At 34.2% G+C, this 24,598-nt stretch overlaps 1 protein-coding gene across 2 annotated transcripts in view; it reads left to right on the plus strand.

Moving 5' to 3' along the window:
• Window positions 1-584: 584 nt before the first annotated feature.
• The window catches only part of LOC132707656 (probable nuclear hormone receptor HR3), a 60,908-nt gene continuing 36,894 nt past the window's right edge, over window positions 585-24,598 (plus strand). For both annotated transcript variants that reach the window (XM_060679578.1, XM_060679579.1), the window contains exons 1-2: window positions 585-754; window positions 10,707-10,784. In XM_060679578.1, coding sequence (XP_060535561.1) covers window positions 722-754; window positions 10,707-10,784 — 111 coding nt within the window. In that variant the 5' untranslated portion in view covers window positions 585-721. The remainder of the gene's footprint in view (window positions 755-10,706; window positions 10,785-24,598) is intronic.

Consider the following 24,598-nt stretch of genomic DNA (forward strand, 5'->3'; position numbering starts at 1 on the left):
ATATTCAATAAAAAATATTCTTGTGAATGTAGGTTTAGCAAAAAATTATATCGATGTACATCCTGAATCTTTAAAACAAGCACCGTTTTCCTAATACTATATTCTGTCAGTCGATCACGTATACGTCACGTCTCAGCTGTTGGCGGATCCGCTGTTATAAACCACCCCTCCTCAGCCAAACCCGAACGCCGTTCTGGATTTCCGACCATTTGAACATTCGATCATTTGTGGTGTTCCCGATTAATACGACGAAAATAGCCGAATCGGCGCGATAGCACCCTCGACAAAATGCTCGTGCGCGCAAATCACCGAAATCCAATCTGAACGATTTTAATTGCCGCGATTTTTACGCGACAGAATCCGGAGCTCCGCCCTCGTATGTCCGCGATTGGTAGTAGGTTTTACGCCCCCGCCAGATCGCGCCAACGGAGCACGCGCTAGGCGGAGCCTTGTTGCTCCCAAGGTCGGTGCGACCGTCGCGTAGCGCCCTCGCTGGCGAAAATCGGAACGCGGGGCCGCAGATTCGGTCCAGGTACCGGAGGATGCTGTTCAGTAAGAATCGCGCGGTTGGCGGTGTTGTTGATGACGCGTTTGCAGACACGGTGTGGCGGCCGCGCGGGAACATGACGCGTCCGGAAAGGTCCCGAGAGTAGGACGACCCGACGGAGACCCTATCGATTTTTTTCTGTTAAACGATCGACGGAGATGGTGCTGCGGGGTGATGGATTATGACGCGGCTGCGAATTATGCGATTGTAGGTATTTTCGCGATTATTTCGATTTGATTTTGTTGGCAGAGATGTAATTTTTTTCTAAGTTAACAAAATGGTGAACGATATAGGGTAATAATACCAGATTGGAACCAAAACTCCCTAGTGGGCGATAATAATGATAATAACAATAATGATATTAATAATAGTAATAATAAGTATGTTTAATTTTATTAAATTATTAATAATTAGAAAAGCAAGCAAAAATGAAATTCAAAAGGTTCAACTGGAGTATGTAAATCTTGTTTGTTTTTTCTTTGCGCTGAGGTTTTTAATTAATAAAAAGAATGCAACGGCTTTAATTTACCGGGTGATTGGGATTTTTTTAAATAAGGGGGTTTCCGCTATGATCGCCTGTTGATATCACTGCTTTCATTCCCTGGCTTTGATTACCAAAGGGTTGATACTCTAACTTGTTGTCGATATCTCTCCATTGTTTTACACTGCTGTGGTTAAAATGTGAATGAATGATGACTATTTGATTTTTGATTTTGCGAATTTTCTGGAGACAGCATTATAAAATATGAAAATTATTATAAAATGATTTGGATGAACCAAACGTTTGACCATGACTGCATATAAAAGACATTGAACGTATACGAGAGCTTGAAACTGTTTCAATAGCTAGGTTTAGCTGATAAAATTTTTGTAATTGTTATATTATACACAAATATTTTTTAGATATACAAGTTTATTTCCATCATAAGACACGAAAAAAAAAACAAATATAGAGGCCACTGTAACAAATTGTGGTTTTGATTGCCGATTAATGTTTTTGTTTTCCTATGAGCTGGATATAATGTGCGTGCCTGTAAATTTCTCATCGGTTTTCGGTGATCGAAGGGGGTTTCCGCTATGATCGCCTGTTGATATCACTGCTTTCATTCCCTGGTTTTGATTACCAAAGGGTTCGTACTCTAACTTGTTGTCGATATCTCTCCATTGTTTTACACTGCTGTGGTTAAAATGTGAATGAATGATGGCTATTTGATTTTTGATTTTGCGAATTTTCTGGAGACAGCATTATAAAATATGAAAATTATTATAAAATGATTTGGATGAACCAAACGTATGACCATAACTGCATATAAAAGATATTGAACGTATACGAGGGCTTGAAACTGTTTCAATAGCTAGGTTTAGCTGATAAAATTTTTGTAATTGTTATGCTATACACAAATATTTTGTAGATATACAAGTTTATTTCCATCATACGACACGAAAAAAAAAAACAAATATAGAGGCCACTGTAACAAATTGTAGTTTTGTTTGCCGGTTAATGTTTTTGTTTTCCTAGGAGCTGGATATAATGTGCGTGCCAGTAAATTTCTCATCGGATTTCGGTGATCGAAGGCTAATGTTTATATTTATCAAAAACCGCTCGGGTTTCCGCTATGATCGCCTGTTGATATCACTGCTTTCATTCACTGGTTTTGATTACCAAAGGGTTCGTACTCTAACTTGTTGTCGATATCTCTCCATTGTTTTACACTGCTGTGGTTAAAGTGTGAAAATATTCCTATTGAAATTTTTTCTAACGAAGTTCCTCTTTTTGGCAACATCCATAGAAGGACGAATCTCGGGCAAGACCATAATAACATTAAATAGAAGTAATAAATATTTTAATTGGCACTGACAAAAAATCGTAGATTTTATCGGTTATCAATCATTTGATAATCCAATCCTAATCCAAAAATACTTTAACATACAGGGTTTTCTAGCACTTTGGATAACCTGTAAGTATAATATCTAAGTAGTTTTAAAAAGCAGACGTCATAAAGCCTCACATATCCCAAAAGCGAAGAAATTTAGTATTAGTTCAATTTTCTGTGAAAATCAAATTGCAAGAAATTTGAAAATAACGTTTTGAATTAAATTTAAAATCACATAATTAAAAACCCCCTTAATCTTAAGTAAGCGAATCTCAGAGCTGTGGTAGTTTGCAGTTTAAACCGAATTTTTTTTCGTATGCTGCGTTGTCGATCTAAGACGCTTTGTGCTTACATATGACATTGCTATTGTTAATTTTGTGATTTAATTTAAAACCGACAATCGTACCGAAACTTAGGGTTTAGAATGGGTGGTTCTAGAAATTTCAATAATCTGAAATCTGTGGTTCTTTTACGCGTGTTCGGTATGGAATCCAAATCCAAATTAAACAAATCCTATCCTTTCAGCACGAAGAAAGATTTCAGTTAATAAAAAACGTTTTTTTTTTTAAATTTATGTTACGTTGTCTAAAAATATTGGCAAATCCAAGATTTATTTTATTGCGACATTCACTTAAAAGCAAAAGAAGTATAATTACTATTAGAAAACCAGCTAGACTAGGTCCTCTCCAGAAGCGTGTCCATAATAAGTAATCATAGTGTGATTTCGTCATCCTTTTCCTTTCATTGTTTGCTTAATTAGTCTATTTAATTTTCATGTAAACTTTTATGATTATTATCTAATGGAAAACTTTTGTGTGCTCTGGAAATTGCAATGTGCGTTCAATTTATCTTGATAACATTTTAATTGGATGTAACTTTTTTGTTTTTAGAGATACCAAGGTAAACAAAAAAAAAACAAAATGTAGGGTTAGTAGACAAATCAGCAAAAACTGGAATTTTTTATATAATGTCATTATTGTTAAAACGGGTTTTCGTGAATTTAGCATCCTTGAAAGAAGTGATATTCTTCAAGACTTAATATAAAGTGGACTAAAATATAAAGTGTGTTACACCATTGTAATCGGAATAAGATATTCTATTAAACGCATATATAATATACAGGGTGTTCCATTTAAAAAATATGATGTAGGTTTATATATCAGAAAATTGATAGTGTTTTGTTGGAAAAAAAAGGCTACTAAGCCTACATTTTTTTTGTATAAACAAATAAAAAAAAAACAACACAAAAACGATGAAGAAATTAAGTTAATTAAGAAAAAAGCGCAAGTCAAAATTAATTACCTCTTGTTGCTAAATTGTAAAATTTCCTTCTTTGTTTTTCATAAATGTTGTTTCCATATTATTTGTTTTTTTACAGGTGCTCGTGCACCACAATTTTGCTTTATTTATGTTCTTATTTAAGTAATGTAACGACGAAACTCGTTGATACTTTATTTATCATTAAATTTCGTCCACGTGGCCTTACTTTACACCTCCTCTGACATATTTGATACAATACGATCATTTTCAAGATCTCGATCTAATAATTTCTTGACTTTCTCGTTCGTTACCAAACCTGGCGTCGAAAAAAATTCCTCGCGGCGCATCCTCGGACGCTTATAGAGAAAATGGTCGTCGACGATATGCGAATTTGAATCAAAACACGTGCTCTAGAATGTTTAAGATGCGGAGATCTCTTTGCGGCACTGTTTTAGACGCCGTCCCGTACCATTTGTCGTCTTTAAATGGTTACGTAAATGTGAAACTCGACGACCATCACCGAACGTAAATTTTTTTATAGGAAAGTGTTAAAATTATCTTCGATAGTCGCCGTTGCGTAAGACGCGTCCCATCTAATGCGGCGGTGTGAACCGGGAACATTTTGGATGTTTCTGTAGACGAATTGTCTTCCTTTACTACTTTGCTCATGTATTAATGGCGATATCTTCATGTTTGGTGGAATGTGTCTAGTTTATACAGTGCATTCGCAGATAAAGGGTTTTGGCGCTTCATGATTGCAGTAAAAGTGAAATAATTATTTGAACGGATCATGTGTACTTAGGAGTACCTACTTCATCATATTGGTTTTCTCAATTTTTAAAAATGTATTAATATTTAACATCATTTATCTCCAAAGCCTTATTTTTATTTAAAATTTAAATATTCTACACGAAAAGTTACACCATTTCAATGAGTTTCTTTCTATTTCTTGCTGATCATTTCTTGGATCCCTTCTCAATAGGTTTTTGTAACTTGTCATTCTTCTTCAATTCTTTTTACAGATTTGCTTTTAAAAACTGGTTTGTCTCCTCTTGTCAATTGCTCCCTGATTTCTAGTTTATTTTCGCTTTTATCGTGATTTTGACTGTCAATTTTCCTGTTCTCCAGTCCTTGAATTAAAAGTTTTATTTTTATTTTTCTTTCAGAATCAACACATTCATTCTATTCCTTCTGTAGAGCATGGATAATTAGAATTAAATAATTTCTCGTCATAAGAACCATATAAAAGATCAAAGCGGGGATCTCTTGGAATATTTCTCTTGTAAGGGACTGGTAGAGCTAAACTGAGCATCGATGCTTTTGTTTTTGAATTTGCTTCTCTTGGACGATTTTAATTTGCTCTTTTTACTGCGGTTTTTGGAAGATGTGTTTTGGTAGATTGAGAAACTGCTTTATTGTACATCTTCGACCGTACTGCCTCCTTTAGTTTAATTAACTCTTCAAATCCTAATGCCTGTAAATTTTCACGTAGTTTAATTTTATTTAAATCTCCTTGTCTTCGTCACAGTCGTCAAACATGATAATTTCTCTTATTCATAATTTCTCAAGGACAGTGAACAGTATTAGTACGTTAGACATTGTTTCAATACAGAAACTTCACGCAAAATTGCAGAAACTCTTAATTCTTTACTTAATAAAGCAAGGTTGGAGCTACTGCGAATGAATTATCTGATTTGGCTAAAATACTCTTGACTTATGTGTAAAGAACAGCGTTAAATCCTATTAAAACAAGAAGATTTCTAACAAATGTTTTGACGAAGGCGAAAAGTTTAAGTTTAAGGGTAAGTGGTTAGCATGACCACCAATCTGTCGAACTCATTACAAAAGCTCTGACGCCCGACCACTGTTAATGTTCAAAGTGTGAATCAACAGAAATAAGCAGAATAAATAATAATTAATCACAGGCAAAATAGTCTGGATAATCCACCCGATTTCGGAATTATCTCTGTAATTTTCTTAAAGCAATTTGGATAGATTTATTGCAAAATTTTTGATTAGTTGTCCTGAATTACGTCTTTATATATTATGTTATATACCTTACGTTATATACCTATATGTATAGATCCTGTTAATTGGACGTACACTGGTATTTTTTGTAATGTATTGTTAAAGTAAAATGTTCCACATAACTAGTAAAAATAGTTGCTCTCCTTAAAGAATTCGTTTTCAGGTTCTTTAAAAAATCAACTTTTTACCACTTGCTGTTTAAACGATTATTCCCTTTTTTATTTATTAATTATTTATATAGGTAGATACCTAGATACCATTTCGTTCTATATAAGTAACGAGTCCATTATTGTCTTCATTTGGTTGAGTTTTGAAGGCAATGAATAATAATAAGTTCGATAAATGCTTAGTACTACTGTACCCGCACTACGAAGTCTACGAGCTGTGGCAATCGTCAACTACACAAGTTGGAAATTCAAAACTGCATTTCAATAAACGTTATTTTTATAAATTTTAAATAAATAAGAGTACTGAATTTTATATTGACAGGACTCCAAACATCTAGTTGGCATTGAATACAAATTTAGTAACAGCCAGTGAAAAATGATTGCTTATAAAATAGCAGTTATATACTTCAGTATGTAACGCAATTATATCATGATATATAATTGAACTGAGGTGGCTTCTACTTGATGAAAATCCATTTATCAAAATAAATAAGAACTAAAAGTTCAGATTTTCACATATATATAATATAATATATGATATATAATGCAATTTAATTGATAATACGATAAAATTTAATATACCTATACCATGTAAGGACATTTTTCATTGATTTGCAAAGTTTTAACCCATTGTGCGGCGTTCCATCTATATCCAGATCCTAAACTCCATATTATCGACATGTATCTTTTTCGTTTTAGTCCTTCGTGTTATTTTTACAAAACATCCCGTATTACAGGCCAGTGATTTTCATCTATATGGTTGATCGATATGGTTGAAATTTTATTTGGAGCTAGAAGGAATTCCCAGGAATTAAAGTACACCGTACACCTAACTCTCTGGTGTTTTAAATGGTCACTGCTTGTGTTGCATGCAATTGCACTAATATGTACCCGTCATTTATACTTATTGCATGATCTAATTTTATAAATAATAACATGTAATATGTAATATCAATATAGGATATAAGTCAAAGATCCCCATTACTAACTCTCTTTTATCTGTTTTCCGTAATATGGGCCTCAGTTTTCAGCTTTTCAGTTCATTGGTTTCGCCATGCAAGCGTCAGTTTTGACATAAAGAATAATCTTTAATAAATTAAAATTAAAGAAAACACGAAAAACGCAGGAGCTGTTTTAAAAACTCTTTGGCATCTAGTTCCGGTAGAAGCGGAAGTACCAGGTTCAACAAGAATTCCAGCTCATTACCGGACTTTTCCGGTCGATCGCAGTTATGTTGCGAGACATCCAGTAAATGTCGCAAATCGAACGCCAAGTCGCAAACGCATAAATCTAGAGACGCATGCGCCATTTGTCATTTCGCGCCGCATCCGTATCTAATAATAAAATATCACCGCACGCACACAGATACGGGAATTCCTCTTATCTCGAAATCCCGGTCCTCTACACACACTATATCTATATATTTATTAACTAATAAAAAGTCTCAGTTTTCGCTTCGGGGGTCATCGTATTCCCACGGCATTCTTCGCGATCCTCACGTCCCGTGCCTCCTTCGATTGTGCCCATTGAACTGTAGCTATATTCAGCGCGCGGCGACGACGCGATGACAATGTTGCTTCTTCTTCTTCTTCTTTTGACTGACGTCGCGGCCGCGGCCGGCTTCAGACACTTAATTAAGCGTCGCAGGCGGCTGCCACGAGTGACAACTGCAGGCAGTGGCGAACGCGGGGCATAAAAGACTTATGAATGGGGGAACGCGATAAAAATGTCGCCTAATTATATAATGACGGCGCCATTTGCTGTCCCCAATGGGATTTTCAGGAAACAGCAAAAAAGTGGGATTTTAAGGTATTAATTCAGTTGAGGAAATTGAAAATTAAGGATTTGTTGGAATTTATTTATTCATTTTGATGCCATACTTAAATAATGAACAATTTTAAGATGCAATCCTGCTGGATTTAAAAACGTTTTTAGATATTTAGAGTGTTTTTGGAACCCATCTGTTCTGATCAATATTACTATTGTTCCTTATGTACGTTAAAAGTCCCGAAGATATTATTTGATGCCATAGGAGATTATTTGGCAGTAGTATCGAGCTTGATTTGCCATGAAGCTGATATCTTAAAGTGACACTTTGCGCGAATATTTGGTCAGCGAATATTTGGGTATTAAACAAAGATTTATTAATTAGTTGATTGGGGGTTCTGCAGACAGCGCTCTGTTAAGTTCACTAAATGAAAACATTTATATCGTATTTCATTATGTTATTGATAAAACCAAACTTCTCGTTGTAGACTATAATTAAAGCTTCTGGGGCATACGCATTCGTTGTCCTATACTAGGGTTTGTATATCGCAAGCTCTTTTTAACAGTTTTGTCAGATCCAAGCTGCTTGATGACTGCCACATATAAGAGCCTTGTTTTTTATATAATTATTTTTAAAATGTGTTTTAGGTTACTGGCTTCGATCTGATCCAAAATTATCGAATAATTTGATTTGTCCAGATATGCTCCACCAAATTAACTTCTTGAAGAACTGGGTGAACGACTTCTGCATTACAATAATGATATAAAGGAAAATCAGTTATTTCATCCTTAATGCTTCGAATAAACTAGAGAGTGCATCAATAGAAACTGGGATTATATTTAGTAGTTGTAAATAAGTTTTTTATCAATAAATTTGTTTTCTCTACTTACCTACTACCACTTACACCGACTTAGACAAACTCTATATTTTTTTGCCTTTGATTTTCAGCGTCACTTGGTACAAATCGTGATAGGACAGATCATCTAAGAAGTTGTAAGGTTTGTCGTTGAAAACGCATATAACTCGTATTTATAAGAGAACTCCTATTCGTTTCCTACCCAGCTGCACACCATTTTCTCCTTTATCTGCCGTCTCCTCTTAGAAGGTTGGCTATTATCATGGCGATTCTTGTTTTTGATGCGACTACTCGAAATAATACAATTGATGTACCGTGCGTTCAATTTATCTTGGTAATGTTTTAATTAGCTGTAACTTTTTTGTTTTTAGAGATATCAAGGTAAACAAAAAAACAAAATATAGGGTTAGTAGCCTTTTTTTTCCAAGTCACGTACAAAGCAAAACTCTATTAATTTTCTGAAAAATAAGCCTACATCATATTTTTAAATGGAACACCCTGTATATTATATATGTGTTTAATATAATATCTTATTCTGATTACAGTCATGTAACACACGTTATATTTTAGTTCACTCATTTTTGACAAATTTTTATATAATTTCAAAACAAATAGAGTGATTATTATTGTCAAAATGGTTTTTCGCGAAAGCACCAAAAGAGTGATATGCTTCAAGTATACTTTCTGAATAATAAAAGTGCAACCGCAGCTCGTCGTCAGTATATTAGACTTTATCCAGAGCGCCGTGCTCCTTCAAAACAAATATTTCTACGGCTGGCAATGAAATTTACAGAAAACGGTATTAACTGTTAAAAAAGATATGCCGGAATTAATATGGTTTACATGAAGAAAATAAAGCAAACATATTCCTATATTATTATTATATGAAGAGACAGGTATTTTTCGGGGATCAATAAACTCAGTTTTGAAAGAATATCAATATAATGCTCTTAAATTATGTAAAACTCAAAAACTAAGTGCAGAACAATGTCAAAGGAAGATGCAGTTGTGTTTGGATTTTTTAAATAAACATAATGAAAGTTCATTCACTACAAGAAGAGGTTGTAATAAACAAAATACGCAAAATTGGTCTTTAAATAATTTCAGACAAATACACGAAATAAAAACACAGGGATACCAATCAATTAATGTATGGAGTATGTATTAACTGGAGATCATTTTTTGCAACTCTTAGAGCACCATATAAAATTCTATATAGAATATTTACCCCTAAATATAGCAGCGCTGATTATATGACAGCAAGACCGTGCCCCTCCTCATAATGTTGTGCAAGTTGGATAGGGAACGGTGATTGGCCAGCGGAAACGTTACTAAATGCAAGACATCATACAATTACAGTGTATGAGAAATATGTTCAGCAAAATGGTGGTCACATACAGCAGTATTAAAAATAGTTAAAGAATTTTTTACTTTAGTGTGTCTTGTCAGTTTTAGTGTTTTTGTTCTACTTTTGTAAATTTGTAAATAATTATTGTTGTTGCAGTCAGTCGCGGCACTCTTTAAAATTGTATAAAAATTTCCGAATTTTGCCGATTTGTCAAAAACGAGTATACTAAAATATAAGAATATAAGATATTCTATTAAACACAGATATAATACACAGGGTGTTTCTTTTAAAAAAATATGATGTATGTCAGAAAATTATTTTGTTTTATACGTCACTTGGAAAAAAACTTAGTTATTAACGCTATATTTTGTTTTTTTTGTTTACCTTGATATCTCTCAAAACAAAAAAGTTACATCCAATTAAAATGTTATCAAGATAAATTGAACGCACTGTACAATGATATTCTTTAATTTTTGCTTGTATTATTAATTGTAGCACCACCACTTTTTTTCCATTTTCTCGAATATCGCTGTAATTGTTACTCTTTCCGGCCAAGAAACTTTCATATATCGTCTGACTAATCTGACCTTAAATCTGATGTTTATGTCTATAGATCAGAATACTTTCCTTACATTTGTAAATGCAGCTCTAGCTAGAAGAAGAAGCAGTTTTCTAATCCCATTATAGGCTAAAATCTTGTAGCATTAACTGTCAAAAAATGCGCGCTCGATGACATGCACGTTGGACGTCGTAAATCCGCGACTTTGCGATTAATCGCGCTGTTCGGTTTACTGAAATATTTATTTTTGCTGACCGACCTCCGCGAACATTTATAATCACTCCGTTTCTCTCTTTTAGATGAACCAGCTATGCAAAGTGTGCGGCGAACCCGCCGCTGGTTTCCACTTCGGCGCGTTCACGTGCGAGGGCTGCAAGGTGCGTATTTCTCGGACGCCCTGTCGATGTGAGGGTCAATCAGTCGCCATTTTTTAATCTCCGACACCGATTGGTGTACATTTTATTTTGTCCTTTTTTGTTGCTACAGCTCTAGCTCCAGTAAGTTTTTGAGATATGGGCAATCTTAAAGAAACAGCCGCCTACAGGGTGTTGTTTCTCTGTACGGTAAACAGTTACTTTAAAGGTAAATATGGTCGATATAGATGGTGCGAACATTTTTTTGGTTTCTTTTATAGTTCATAGTTTAGAAAAAAAAGTAGTACCGGCCGTTTTTTGATATAAGAAATTTGAATTTGTTCTTAATTTAGCTCTTTTTCTGCGATCCTGTATTATATTTGCAAATGCAAAAAAAAACTCAATCTTTTTTACGTGAAGAACCACTCGACATTAAAAGTCGGTAGAAGTGACCGTTTTCGAAATATTTTGGTTTCAAGTTTCAAAAAACGAAACAATTGAGTTAAATAATTTTTTTTGATCAACATAAGTTATTTTTGAGCAACAAGAAGCAAACGAAATATTTCCCTCATTGGTTCGCATACTCTTTGGAAATTCCGGAAGTATTAATTTTTCAAAGAAACTTCCACAGGCTACTGTAATTTTTTTATTCCGGAAGTATTTTAAATCATTCCACATTACGAGGAAAATCAGAGTAATCGAAAACCCTTATACTAATGAAAATGTTAATGGATACGTTCAAATAAAACAACACCCGCTAATTTGCAAATTACTCGGTTCCTTAGTTCATTTTCATTCTGATTGGATCTTTGGTAAACTGAGGTTTCCTAATATATCAAAGAAAATAATCAAAACTAATAAGCTTTGGTGACCCAGGAGGCGACAGTTGAGGTCCTCCTGAAGTTTTAAGTCAAAAGCTTGTAGATAGTAGTGTAGTAGTAGTAGTATCCTGTAAAAGCAATGGAATTTTTCTCTTTATTACGAGTAGAGCTTCCAGTTTGACGTTATATTTTTCAGAATTTTCGATATTAAATAATATAAGTGTATCTGGTGAATTTATTTTTTGATCAAAGAGAAAAAAGATGCACACTTAAAATACATAGAAGCAAGACAACACCTGGAGAACCCGCAAACTATATAGAGTCAAAAAACAGGGTGGATGCAAAAACAATAGCCATGCCATGCAAACAGTTTAGTTTAGATGCCAACTTGGTTGGCCAAACGCGCGTCAAGTACGTAAAATTGAGATCGAAAACTAAACTGTTTAGTTTTAATCTTCTCCTGAAGATGCCAACTTGGTTTCGGTTTGTGGTAAAACGCGTTATTGTGTGTTAGTGCGGTGCCGAAGGTTCCAGTCAAGAGTTTGATATAACGAGAATGGAGAAACACAGACTACGATCAAGACATGGAAAACTTGAAGGAAAAAGATCACACCTAATTGGACTTGGACCTAATATAAGAAGAACAAGTAATACGATATTTTCATAATTGTTTGAGACAACAACTTAGGTGATATGTGTTAATTCCTAGTGTTGGGACATTCATATTGCTAGTTTCCAACAGCACAAAAACAAAATGCAATTTTTATGTGTTTTCAAGCGCTTCTAATAAATGAAAAGTTAAATTTCGAATTAGTGGGTTAATAAATATTATTTTGAACGCCTCGTCCGTGAGTTACTAACGAATCAATTCCCAGTCGAATTAAGTTGCTATCAACGAACGTATAAGGCCGAAGAATGTACTAATGCCCAAACACGCTTAACTAGGATGATTTAAATTGGAAAATTATCGCCCACTCTCATCGCGAAGATGCGCCGGCATTTTCGATTAATTAATATTTTAATAAACGCGTTTTCGTTACAAAATTGTGTTTAATGTTCTCTTAGAGACGCGCTAAAAGTCAACAGTCTCCCGAAACTGCCGATAAAATATTTAATTAGGCACACGTAGCACGATATTTAGATAGCAGTAGTGCGGCAGATAATGAAATTTGATACATTCCAACATTGTTTTTAATGGCAACCGTTTTTCGACGCCAAATGTCAAAATAAACTAGTCGAATTATAATTAACGACGTTGTCGGCAAGCGAATTCGATTGCGAAAAATGCAAATCTACGATTTTTGGATACTGGAAGTTTGTATTACGTACCTGCTGTCCAAATAAGGACAATCAAGTACTGTATTACGGAAGCCGACAACTGGAATATTCGACCTCCTTCGCGGAAAGGCAATGTCGGCGTATCCACGAATTCGTGAGACTTTGAACGTAAAATTTTGAAAGATTTCCTTATTGAAAAGTGTAGGTATCATATAAAAACGATCACGCGTCCGAAGCAATATTTTCATAAAATGCCCCCCTGGGGTTCTTGGCCCCGTTTACACGACGTCAAAACTGTCAAATTAGGCGCAACCTCGAATTACATTTACCGCGTCTAAGTTAATTATTATTTACTGAGAATATTAATTATAGACCGAGTTGTCTCTGCTGACGAACTCGTGATCAAACGGCATTTAGTTTTTAGTCCGTAATAGAAATCCTATGCGACCTCGCGCCGTCATTTGTTTTTAGGGAATGCATCGTACAGGGTGGCCACAAAAATTGTTGGAAATCTTCCTGATTGAAACAGGAAATCTTAAGCTCTAAAGCGTAACTAAAAATAGTCTTCTAGAAACTTATTGAGCTTTCTTAGTTTGTGATGAGCTTATTTATACTTAACCCGAATAGTTTTAACGTACGTTGTATGCTACAGACATCAAAAATAATTGTAATCTTTATACTTATACGGAAAATGTTTGTGCTTTGGTTTTTGACGAATCGAATTTGCTGATTTGGCTTCAGTATGAATCGAAAAGTTTTGCAGTAGCCCGTGAAAATTTCTTTGTTTTTTTTTATTTAAAGTAACAATAAACGAAAAACTAAAAAATGTTCAATGACACCAAACATAAGCCCCATTGCGACTCATTTCGTAACGGTTACATAAATGAGGACGTTCAGATGTTTTTCTTCCGCTCTGTATATAATCCACGGTGCTCGCGGATCGGTCGAGTTGACTTTTGGCCTTCCCGGAGCCCGAGAAAAGGTAAAACGTCGCGTTTCAACTTGTCATGCCTCAAATCGTTGAGTACCCTAATTGAATAATTAGCTTTTAGCATCGTTATTATACGATTTAACAAATTGGAAAGCCGCAAATTCGTATAATTTCGACGGAAATTACGTATATAGAGCTTTAACGTGAACTTTCGTACGCTCCGCGGCGACCGATTATGATTTTCAGTCTTAAACAAGCTCCATATAATTTTAATCTCGGCCCTTTTAAAACGCAACGCACGAGCTCTCACAACTATGGGGCATTTCCCGCGCGTAACGTCGTATTTCTTATCATGGGAAACGGCTCCCCACCCCCGCGCAGGAATTATGACAAAAGAATTTCAAGTGAATGGCAGATATTTTTTTAAGGAATTACAAGTATAACATAAATTTCTGTATACAACGTCGAGGAAATTCCAAATTAATTCAGAAGAATTTCAGAGGAATTTCAGAAAAAAATAAAAACTTTCATCAATCAATCAATGAAAACGAAAAAAAGGGAATTGGTTCGCATTCTCTGTTGTTGATTTGATCAGTTGGATTTTAAATACCATTCAATCATCAATATCAAAAGCATACTCACGCCATAAAATTGAGAACTCCAACATTAAGGATACTTGGTTGTAATTGAAAAAACAAATTTTTATGATAATAAACGCCTAGAATAGGTCGATCAACAATTAAACTTTGTGCTAGCTACGGAAGATTATCATTGAAAGCATAAAATCTAAAGCAATGGGCAGTGACGGGTTAAATATTACTTTAATACGGCTGTGTTGTCCTGTGATTATTCCGATCATAATACATTTGATAAATTCGTGCATTTTAGAGTCTTAATTTCCCATATCCTGGAAACAGGCAAAAGTTACACCTGTTCCAAAAACAAAAAACCCTACAGCTTTTATTAGCTTAGTGCTCGAAAAGATATTAGGCAAACAAAAGAGTAGATTTCTGACAGAATACAATATTCTACCCAAAACACAGTCCGGTTTTAGGAAGGTTCATAGCTGTGGAAGTGCTCTGGCTGATGTTACTGACGATATACTACGAGTAACTAATGATAATAAGCTCTTTTCTGTCTCATTTAGTTCAGAGAATATTCTATTAGGTTTGATATTCGATTCTAAGTTGCGTTTCAGGGATCACGTGGCATCAAAACTAAGAACAGCGTATGGAAATTTAAAAATGATCTACGGCAACATACATGGTTTTGATATAAATATGAAAAAATTACTCTGTGAAACTATTGTCTTGTAGCAATTAAATAAATCACTGCTGTGGAGTCTATTGTTCGTCGACGATGTCATATCTCTCCATATTTGGCTACTTCCGGTTGGCTCAACATGTTTAATAGGTTTGGACTACATCGTGCTACATTTTATCTTAAAATATCCTGAGTATCTTTTTGGTCACAACTACATATTTTAGATCTATGACAAAACTACAGATACAGAGTGTCGTGACATCAAAAAGAAATATTCAAAATGTCCTTTGGATCTTGGATCTTGGATCTCAATAATCAGATGCTTTTTTATGCTTTCGTTCATTCCCACCCTTCCTTCTGTGACAGATACGGCAAATCCAATTTCCAATGTATGCAATTTGTATCCTAGAGAATTTTTGTTATATAAGTTATTTAAGTAAAACTAGGCTTGAACAGTATCTGGTTCTTCCAGATGTTTGAAATTTTTGTTTAAAGGAAAGCCTTTTGTTGGCCATATACTGTACCAGTAATTGTAAGATGAAATGTATTTTTGGGACAACAACAAATATATTATCATTATTCGGAATCCTAAATAATAAATTACAATTTTATTTGTAAAATTAGGCATTAGACTAACTAGCGAACCAAAACTAACCAAAAGTGAGAACACTCTATCACTTTTAAACTTCTTGAGATAGCGATTTGAAATATGGAAGGGTTAATACAAGCCGAATGTAAATTTTTTTGACAATATGTAGTCACTTCCGGTTTGAGCGGAAACGACAGTAACTTCAGAATTTTAAATGGCAGAACCTATATTGTTTGCAATCTATGTATAATAGGGCGGTTTTTCTCTTTTTTTTGTATTCTAAATTTTTATTTAATTTTTAAAAATTGTGTCTAGGAGGCTGTGACCATCATAAATACTATTTACCGGGTCACCTGATCATGCGAAAAATTGTAAATAGCATTTAATGTAATGAGTATTAATTTTTTAGGATAACCTAGTTTTTTCAAATAGCACCCTAACGGGAACAAAAACTTTTTTAAACTGGTATTTTGTGCATGCAGTCGAAAGAAAAAAACAGATTAGTATTTAGAAAAAAATAAAATTCAAGTTAATGTTTCTTCCGAGATTCAACGATTATATATATTTTTTAAAGTATTTTATGATAAAAAGTTGATATACTTTTGGAATACGGGGATACAGTCAAAAACTAACGTAAGTATTGTATACATACATACAAACATAAGCTACAAACACTTTTTACTGGAAACTCAGAAGAACAAGAGAATAGAAATATATTCTTTTCTTTTCAAATCTGTCACTTTTTGGGATAATTCAACACAGGTGACCCGGTAAATAGTATTTATGATGATCACAGCTTCCTAGACAAAATTTACAAAAATTAAATAAAACTTTAAAAAACAAAAAAAATGCAAAAAAATATGGGTTGTGCCATTTAAAATGCAAAAGTTACTGTTGTTTCCGCTCAAACCGGAAGTCAAAAAATTGGATGTTCATTCTATATTAACCCTTCCAAATTTCCAATCGCTGTCTCGAGCCGTTTAACAGTTATAGAGTGTTCCTACTTTCTTGTGTCACCCGGTATATTCAATGAGTACTTAATTTATTTTCCAGAAATTTAATGTTCTTGGAATTACGGCCATCTGATGGAAATCTCAATATTTTTGAACTGTGAAATCGTTTTAGATTTAGTATAAGTTACTTTCAAACCTTTTTGAGATTAATTTAACCGCTAAAATTCGTGCACAGATCGTTTGTTATATAGATGCAATCTTAAATTAGTTTAAGTAGCACACATTTTATTTTTTGTATCGAGTGCGATTTACAAATTTATGAATATACCAAAGGACAGATTAAAAAGGTGCACATATTAACTTTTTTCTCTTTGGGTTTATGCCAGGCCCTTCGTGGAGCCCTGTAAGTTCAAGGGATGCCTTCCACGTCTTACGGCCACCACTGCATTTTTGCATTTTTGTTTAAAAATGAAGCATCAAAGATCGTAAGCGATGGAAATGAAACAAACCGCGAACATGTGGGCATAAGACGCACGTATTAGTTAACCATAGCCACAATTACATACGTCGCGGTAAATCACAAACCATCAAGTTAAGTTCTCGGAAATTGCCACCGCACTTTCGTGTCGCTACGGCATAGCCCCGCGATATTTCGAAACTTTTGAGAAAACGCGATTAAACAAAACAAACGCGACGCCTTCTAGTTTTATTGCTGCGTAATTACGGTATTTTTAAAAATATAAATTATTATTTTTAACGGCCCACGGTGCGGATTTATATAAGTCGGTTTACGGCCTCGACAATCTTGCCAAGATGGCGATAAATTATGAAAACTTAATTATCGGTGACAGTTTACGGTAGCGTCCGTGCGTTTCTAACGCGTGTACGCACTTTTTAATTGCGCGAGCGATATGTCGAAATTCAAAAAATACAGGGCGCTTCATGCGTAAGTGTATCCAGACTTTACCTGCATTAAAAGGAGTACTTGGACAGTTCCAAAGCACCAATACCCCTTAATTGTTAAGATGCTGGCTATTTTATTATATTGATTATTATTACTATTATTATTCTTTTATATTGATTTGGTCAGAATTTTCTGTGGGCTCTAACTTTACGATTACTAGGTACAAAAAAAAAACGAAATTTGTTGTCGATTTTAAACCTTGAAAAACAACACCAAACAACAACCAAAATTTTGAAATTCTGTCTGTGTCTTTAACGTCTCGCCGAGCTTCAAAGTTACACCAAACTTTGGCAAAAATAAGAATTTGTACTGATACTTGCGATTTAACATGATATCCTTTTTAAATATCTCGCGATGGTAGACGAAAACTGAAACTCGCTCTCTCTCGACACAGTTTACGATATTGTTTAAATAAAATCATCCCATCTTTAACAGTTTTTTATTTATAGCCAAAAACTTACCCACAAAAGAGAAATTTTTAGTATTTTTGAGATACTTTGCACATGAACGACACACCCTGTATATAATTAAAACAATCTTCGAAGTAGAGGTTATAGTCCTGGATCTCCCACTTGTCCTGATATATGAAATACTTGTTTTCTGAAACCATGCTGTACGTTGTAATACTAAATGACGTCATCGCGTCTAGATTGAGGGCGAGAAATGGTGATTTTCATTTGGATTTGTTCAAATATCTCGAAGAGCGTATGTGACGAAAACGAAAATCGCAAAAAAAGATGGACGCCACTGTCCGATCGCGGCCATTTCTTATAGAAGGAGAAAAATCTCACCGCACTGGCTTTAGTCGTTCGGAAGTTATTCGCGTTTATTTGAAGCGTCGACAGAGAACAGACAAAATAAAAAAAAAAATTTCGACCCTGATCATTTGTATACCAATTCGATTTTATCGATTTTTGCGAAAGTAACTAGTTTCAGTGAGTTTTGGTTTACTTTTAAAATTATTTTTAAAAATTTCTAATATTCTGTATAAGTTCTGGTGATAAAATTAGGTCGAATGTGTAGTTTACAGAATGTTTGCTAAAATTTACCCTGGGTGCACAAAAAATTTTAGATACCACAATTTTGGTGCACAGAGACGTTGGTATAAAAATTTTATATCTCGGTAACGCTAGGTCCTATTGTCTGTCCGTTCTCCGTTCTCCTCATTTGGTTTTTCGTGAATAACTTTCGAACCGTAGGAGCTACAAAATTTAATTTTGCATCTTTTTTAACCTTCCACGAGATATATAGGCTTATAAGAAATGGAATCGATCCGAAGCGGGCATCCATCTTTTTTCGTGATTTTTGATTGTTTTTTGGACATTGCTATGAAACACGATAAGTGTCCGAAATTTGAAGCAATCGACTTCATATTTGGCATATATATGCAGCTTTGCTCCGTGACGGAACCTATTAAAAATGGGGGGTTGGGGGGTCGGGAAGAATTCTAAAATAATAAAAAATCGAGTGTGCAAAGGTCTACAAAAACTATCATTTAAAAAAAAACGTTTACGAGATCAAAAAAATTCTTCAACCAGAAGACGGAGGAGATACGGCTCCGTAAACTTTTATTCTTGACAATTTTTGAAAAATATATAGGGTGCGCCGCAAATTCAGTTCTTCTTTCACTTTCTTTTACATTGCGATATAGCCCGCATAGACAGCTAAAACTTCTGTATTTAAGGTTTTCACCTATTGTACAGGGTGTTCCCGATATTCCGTGCTCAATAAGAAATGTGATAAGTTTTCTAAATTTGCAGATATCAACTTCAAATTTAGTAGAGAAGTAAAGGTCCGTGTCCATTTAAACAATAGAAGTTGGGTGCAATCAAATTTTTCCAAGTATTAAAAAAATATTTTTTTTTGGTAATTTTGGTTTCCAAAAAAATGTATTTTCCTCCATAACCGTTTACCCAATCGGCAAAATTATTTAACCAGCAGACGCGGAAGTTCCAGTGCAATAACATTTTTTCGATTATATACAGGGTTTTCAAATTATAGGCAAAAATCTAAAAGACCTAAAAAATTGTTCGTAAAAAATATGGCTAATCGGTTGAAATAGGCCGCATCACGAGCTGTCAATTTTTCATCCATCACACATCCTGCTCGGGGTATTTGCGAAAATGCATATGAAAATTGTTATTTTGGGGGCTCAGTCAAGACGCGATGACGTCATTGATTATTATTGCGCACTGCATGGTTTGAGAAAAAACTTATGTTCTCAAAAACCATTTACCATTTTCGAAAAATCCTTGGACCGGAAAACGTGGAAGATCCAGGGCTATAACCTCTATTTGCGGAATTTTTTCAATTATGTACAGAGTCAATTATGGGTAAAAAAATCTAAAAGATCCTGAAATTGCCGTTTTCGTGCAGTAAATGAAAAAAAGTAAAACATGGAATAATTTGCTTTAAACAGGCTCGAATATTGTGTCTAGAGAGAGAGAGTTGCAGGTTTCGTTTATCATACAGGGTGCGCGAGATTGAATAATATAATTGGAAATCGTTATTACTTGTACAATTTTTCATATTTATCAAAGTTTGTCGTGACATTCATGACGATAGAAAAACAATGGGACAAAGACACGCAAAGCGACTTCTCTTTGAAATACAAAGCTGCTATTAAACAAAGTTACATTAGCTTAAATTCGCGATTTTTTACGAAAGCGTGCAAAATAATTTGTTTATAATCATTTTAAACATAGGTACACGAAAAATATCGCTAATCTGCGTTTTCAGGATTATCGAGCTTTTAAAAACGAACGCCTGATACCGGTTATGTGTGTTTGGGTTGACATTTCCTCGAGAAATAAGAATTTTAAGGTTACCATCTACTTGCTTCAATGTTTTTCATGGTTTCAAATATGCTTTATCTTTAAATTCGTATGACTATCGAACTAGACTTGGCTGTTTATAGTGACATTTCGTTGAAATGAACAAGCGGTTTCTCAAAATTTTTCTGTCCAGCCTTCCTTCTTCAATTACCGGTACTTACTCATCGCAAATTGATTGCTCGACCGGCCGGTACGGTAGAGAATATAGACCGCCCCGACATTTAACGAACATTTCAGACCAATTTCAGTAAATTAGAAGGTACCGAAGGCAATCCATCACAATAACAACTTCTTCAGCCGTCCGTGGACGTGTCGAAAATGACCAAAAAGATTTAATGTACACTTTCCAAATTGAATGGGCTCGAATTACCGAAAAGATTTATTAGCCTATCGAGGATTACGGTTAATTTTTCTCCAGTGTGAGAAACTAATTTCGTACCGGCAATGTACAAATTATATTAAATTTGTTTTACTCCTTAATTTTATTACGGAGTGTGTGAGTGTGTGTTTGTGTGCGCGCTCGCCTTAATCCATTTCAGTCTGTTATAATAAATTGCTTACTTTTACTTTCCGCGATGTTTGGGTCACGATTCGGAGCGATACAATTTTTTTTTTCGGTGCGGAACGCTTAAACGTTTTTTTTTCTATCGTCCGCGCGTTTTGACACACCTACGCGCGATGTTTTTGTGTGTATGGCGGCCTCGTAGCGATTTGAGGAAAAGGTCGTGTGAACCGATAAAAACACTCGAAACGTTTATTATTAATCGACCTCCCGAAATTGTTATTATGATTTCGACGTTTCCTAGATTCGGGCGGGAGCGCCGGGGGCGGTCACTTTTTTGCCGTCAATTTTGGATGGGTAGAAACCGCAGAGGCAACAATATCAAAGTTTACAGAATAGGGAACGTGAACCTTTTTTAATTTCTTTAATACATTTGTTTATCTATAGAAATAACGCATAGCAAATATTAAAACCCAAAACGCGATACTTAAATTGCAATAAAAAATTGAAATCGTGACACCCGGCTCTTTTAAACCATACTAAACGCGCGGGAACGATCGTGACGTCATACCGCTGCTTTTCGATCGATGTTATAGTGTTATCTCAGGTTAAAGGCCGAGAATTATATTACTTACGTATTTTTGTAAAGGTGTGTTTGTATTGAATCTACGCCAGTTTTTATTTGTGCTTAATGTTCTTTCCATGATCATAAGGTAAGCAACACAAAAATTATATTACAAATCGGTCCATCGTGTTTGAGTATAACCCGTACAACACCAGATAAACTTTTCATTCGTTTACGAGAAAATGAAAGCCGTCTTTTTGTTTTCAATATTTCAATGTACTTTAAAATCAGTATTTAGATTTCCACCAGTTTAAAATAAAACGTTTTTATTTATTTTTTTATAATTTACATGTTATTTGATATATCATTTGAATTTTAAAATCTAGAAAACCACACCATAAACACCATGTCACCATAAACATATCCACTAAAGATAAATTATCAGATCAACCTTTAAAAAGATCGACTTCGGTCATTTCCAAAACTTTCTTTTTAATACTAAACACAAGAGAACAAAAGCAAGCGACAGGATCAAGACTAAAATTAAAATTTAAACCACGAAGATGAACGCGTTGTCATCTCTCTAATGGCTTCTCTATGCTACCGTCCCACTCTGGGCCCCATGCATAAACTAGGTTGCAATAAATCATTATTAAAAATGCAAAACTTGTCAATGTTTTTAAATCAAGAACATACTGAAACATGTAAAAACAGTATTGCTTTCTAAAAATACCTTACCAAGAATTTTTTATGAAGGCACAATATCAGATGTTTAAAAGAAAGTCTATTTTTATTGCAATCGCTTCAATAAAATATACTTTTTAAATGGCTTAGTAGGCCTTCAAAAAAAATGCCGCTTTAAGTATTTGACAACTGATGTCAGTCCTGTTAATTAGTTTAGACCTGTATATGCAATGTGGAATGTTTGTGTTTTTTCTGCGATTTGATAAGAAGTGACTGGATAAGTACCATTAATATTTACTTTTTCAAATTCTATAGAGTAAAAAGATATGAAGGCCAACGAGTGTCAAGCTAAAATATACAAGGGTGTAAACTACTAAAAACTGTTAGCCAAAAATGTCGCAAATAATCGCAAAACTTATGCTAGTTAAAAATGTTAACCTCTGAGTGATAAAAATATTAACAATTAATATGTTCTTAAAGTTGTTCATCGCATGTATTGCTTGCGCAATGAGCCAATTATAATGCATTATTTTTATAAATATGATTTTCATTCTATACACACGTTTAAACTCAAAATTGCAAAACTACTTTTGTTTTTTCATTTTTAGAACGAAATATCGGAAAAAACGTTGTTTCAATTCTGGAGTGTCTCTAATAAAAAAAACCTTGTATAAGAAATATATAAAATATAAGTCTTTACTTGTGGTATTAAATGCCTATAACCGTCCACAAACTGCTGTACCATTCCACAGATATTATTAAACATTGTGTTGTGCCTATTGGGCAGCTCCCTGAGGAGGCCCAAGAAGCACATCACAAAGATTGTCTGCGATATCGCGAGCATCATACCCAAAAAAAATCGCGCATTGCCACGAATAAGAACTTGATGTGAATGTTATTAGTGTCCTCTGAGCCCGTTATAGCCAGTTACCAACAAAAAACTGTAAGACCAAAAAAACCACTATCACCTCATATATTGGCTCTACTTAAAAGCCCAGAGCTTCTATGCCTTACAAAAAATGACTATTTTTCGGAGATCTCCGAATATGACTTTGAGTGTATGGGTAGTGAGTCTGACATGTCATGACAGCGAGAATGACTAAAATTATAATTTACCTAGTGGGTTTCAGGGTTAAAAAAATTATGTTAAGTAGAAAACATCTCTACCAAAAGTTTATTTATAAGCCAATTCTAAGGCTTTTTGTTATCCTTTAATTATTTTGTGTTTCGTATGATCTCTTGCTTGCTGTGTTGTTTTAATAAAATAGTTATATTTTCAATAAGTTAATTCAATTTCGGTAAATAGTTCATATATTTGGAATTTGTTAACTAGTATGTTTTCTGTTTCCTTAAATACAGTTAAATTATTTCACGTGACTGCAGAGGCTTTTTGAATAAAACTGTGCAGTAATTGCAAAATATTTCCAATTTTTTTTATTCTAGTTTTGGTATATCTTTAAAATATATTCCGAAAAATACTAATGTGGCAACGCTGGAAAATTGAAAAAAAATTGTATTATTTACCGGCAATTTATAATAATAATAAATAATATATTTTTTAAGATTTTTAAGATACTAGAAAATAATCGAATTAATGCAACCTAGTTTGGGCAATGGACCCACAGTGCGTCCGGCTGGCGCGTAATCTAACCAGCGAATTGACGTCGCAATCGGTCACAGCCAATAACAGCGCGTTTTTTTTTGTGAACTGTATTTCTTTTAATAATATAAACTTACTTCTATAATCAATATTTTGCAAATTAAAATTTTGCCCAAGTCCTCTATTAACATAATTCTGTAAACTTTGGTACGGTACTTCCTTTGATACTTCTTTATAATTAGTTACTGCGTTAGGGAATTCCGGAATTCTTTTATCAAGTATGAAAGAATTCCTCTGGGATTATTATTACTATTATTAATATTAAATTTCTTCCCTCTTTCCTTTTCCTGAAAGCGCCACAATACCCGTTGACATTATATTTTCTTGCATTTTTGGTGCTACATAACCTTCACAAATCCAACTCTCATCAAGATTCTAAGACTATTCGTCGTCATCAAACAATTTTATTGCTTTCCCGTAAATAATACATTCGTGCTTTTTTCAGGCAATATTTTTCTGGTTATCAACCGAATAACTGTTAGCGTGCGCATTTTTTAAAAATAAAAATGGCGAACGGTTCTTCGAATTATACAGTTGGGGTGCTTTTTTTCTCTTCCGCAATAATTTTTCAACGGTAGACTTTCCAATTGCAGTCATTCAGGAACATCGGTCTATTTGTTTTTTTTACAGTTAAATTCTAGTAATCGTAATTTATGAAATTATGTCCATTCAAAATAATATTTCACTGAGCAATAGTCGAGAATTATCTTTTTGTTGGTGCAAATATCGCCATTTTGTTAATATTATTCTAATACTGTAAACACTACTGCTTAACAGTAAGGGCTGATGCGTCA

Source organism: Cylas formicarius, unplaced genomic scaffold (assembly GCF_029955315.1).
Source record: "Cylas formicarius isolate icCylForm1 unplaced genomic scaffold, icCylForm1.1 PGA_scaffold_9__14_contigs__length_23061073, whole genome shotgun sequence".
NCBI lineage: Eukaryota > Metazoa > Arthropoda > Insecta > Coleoptera > Brentidae > Cylas > Cylas formicarius.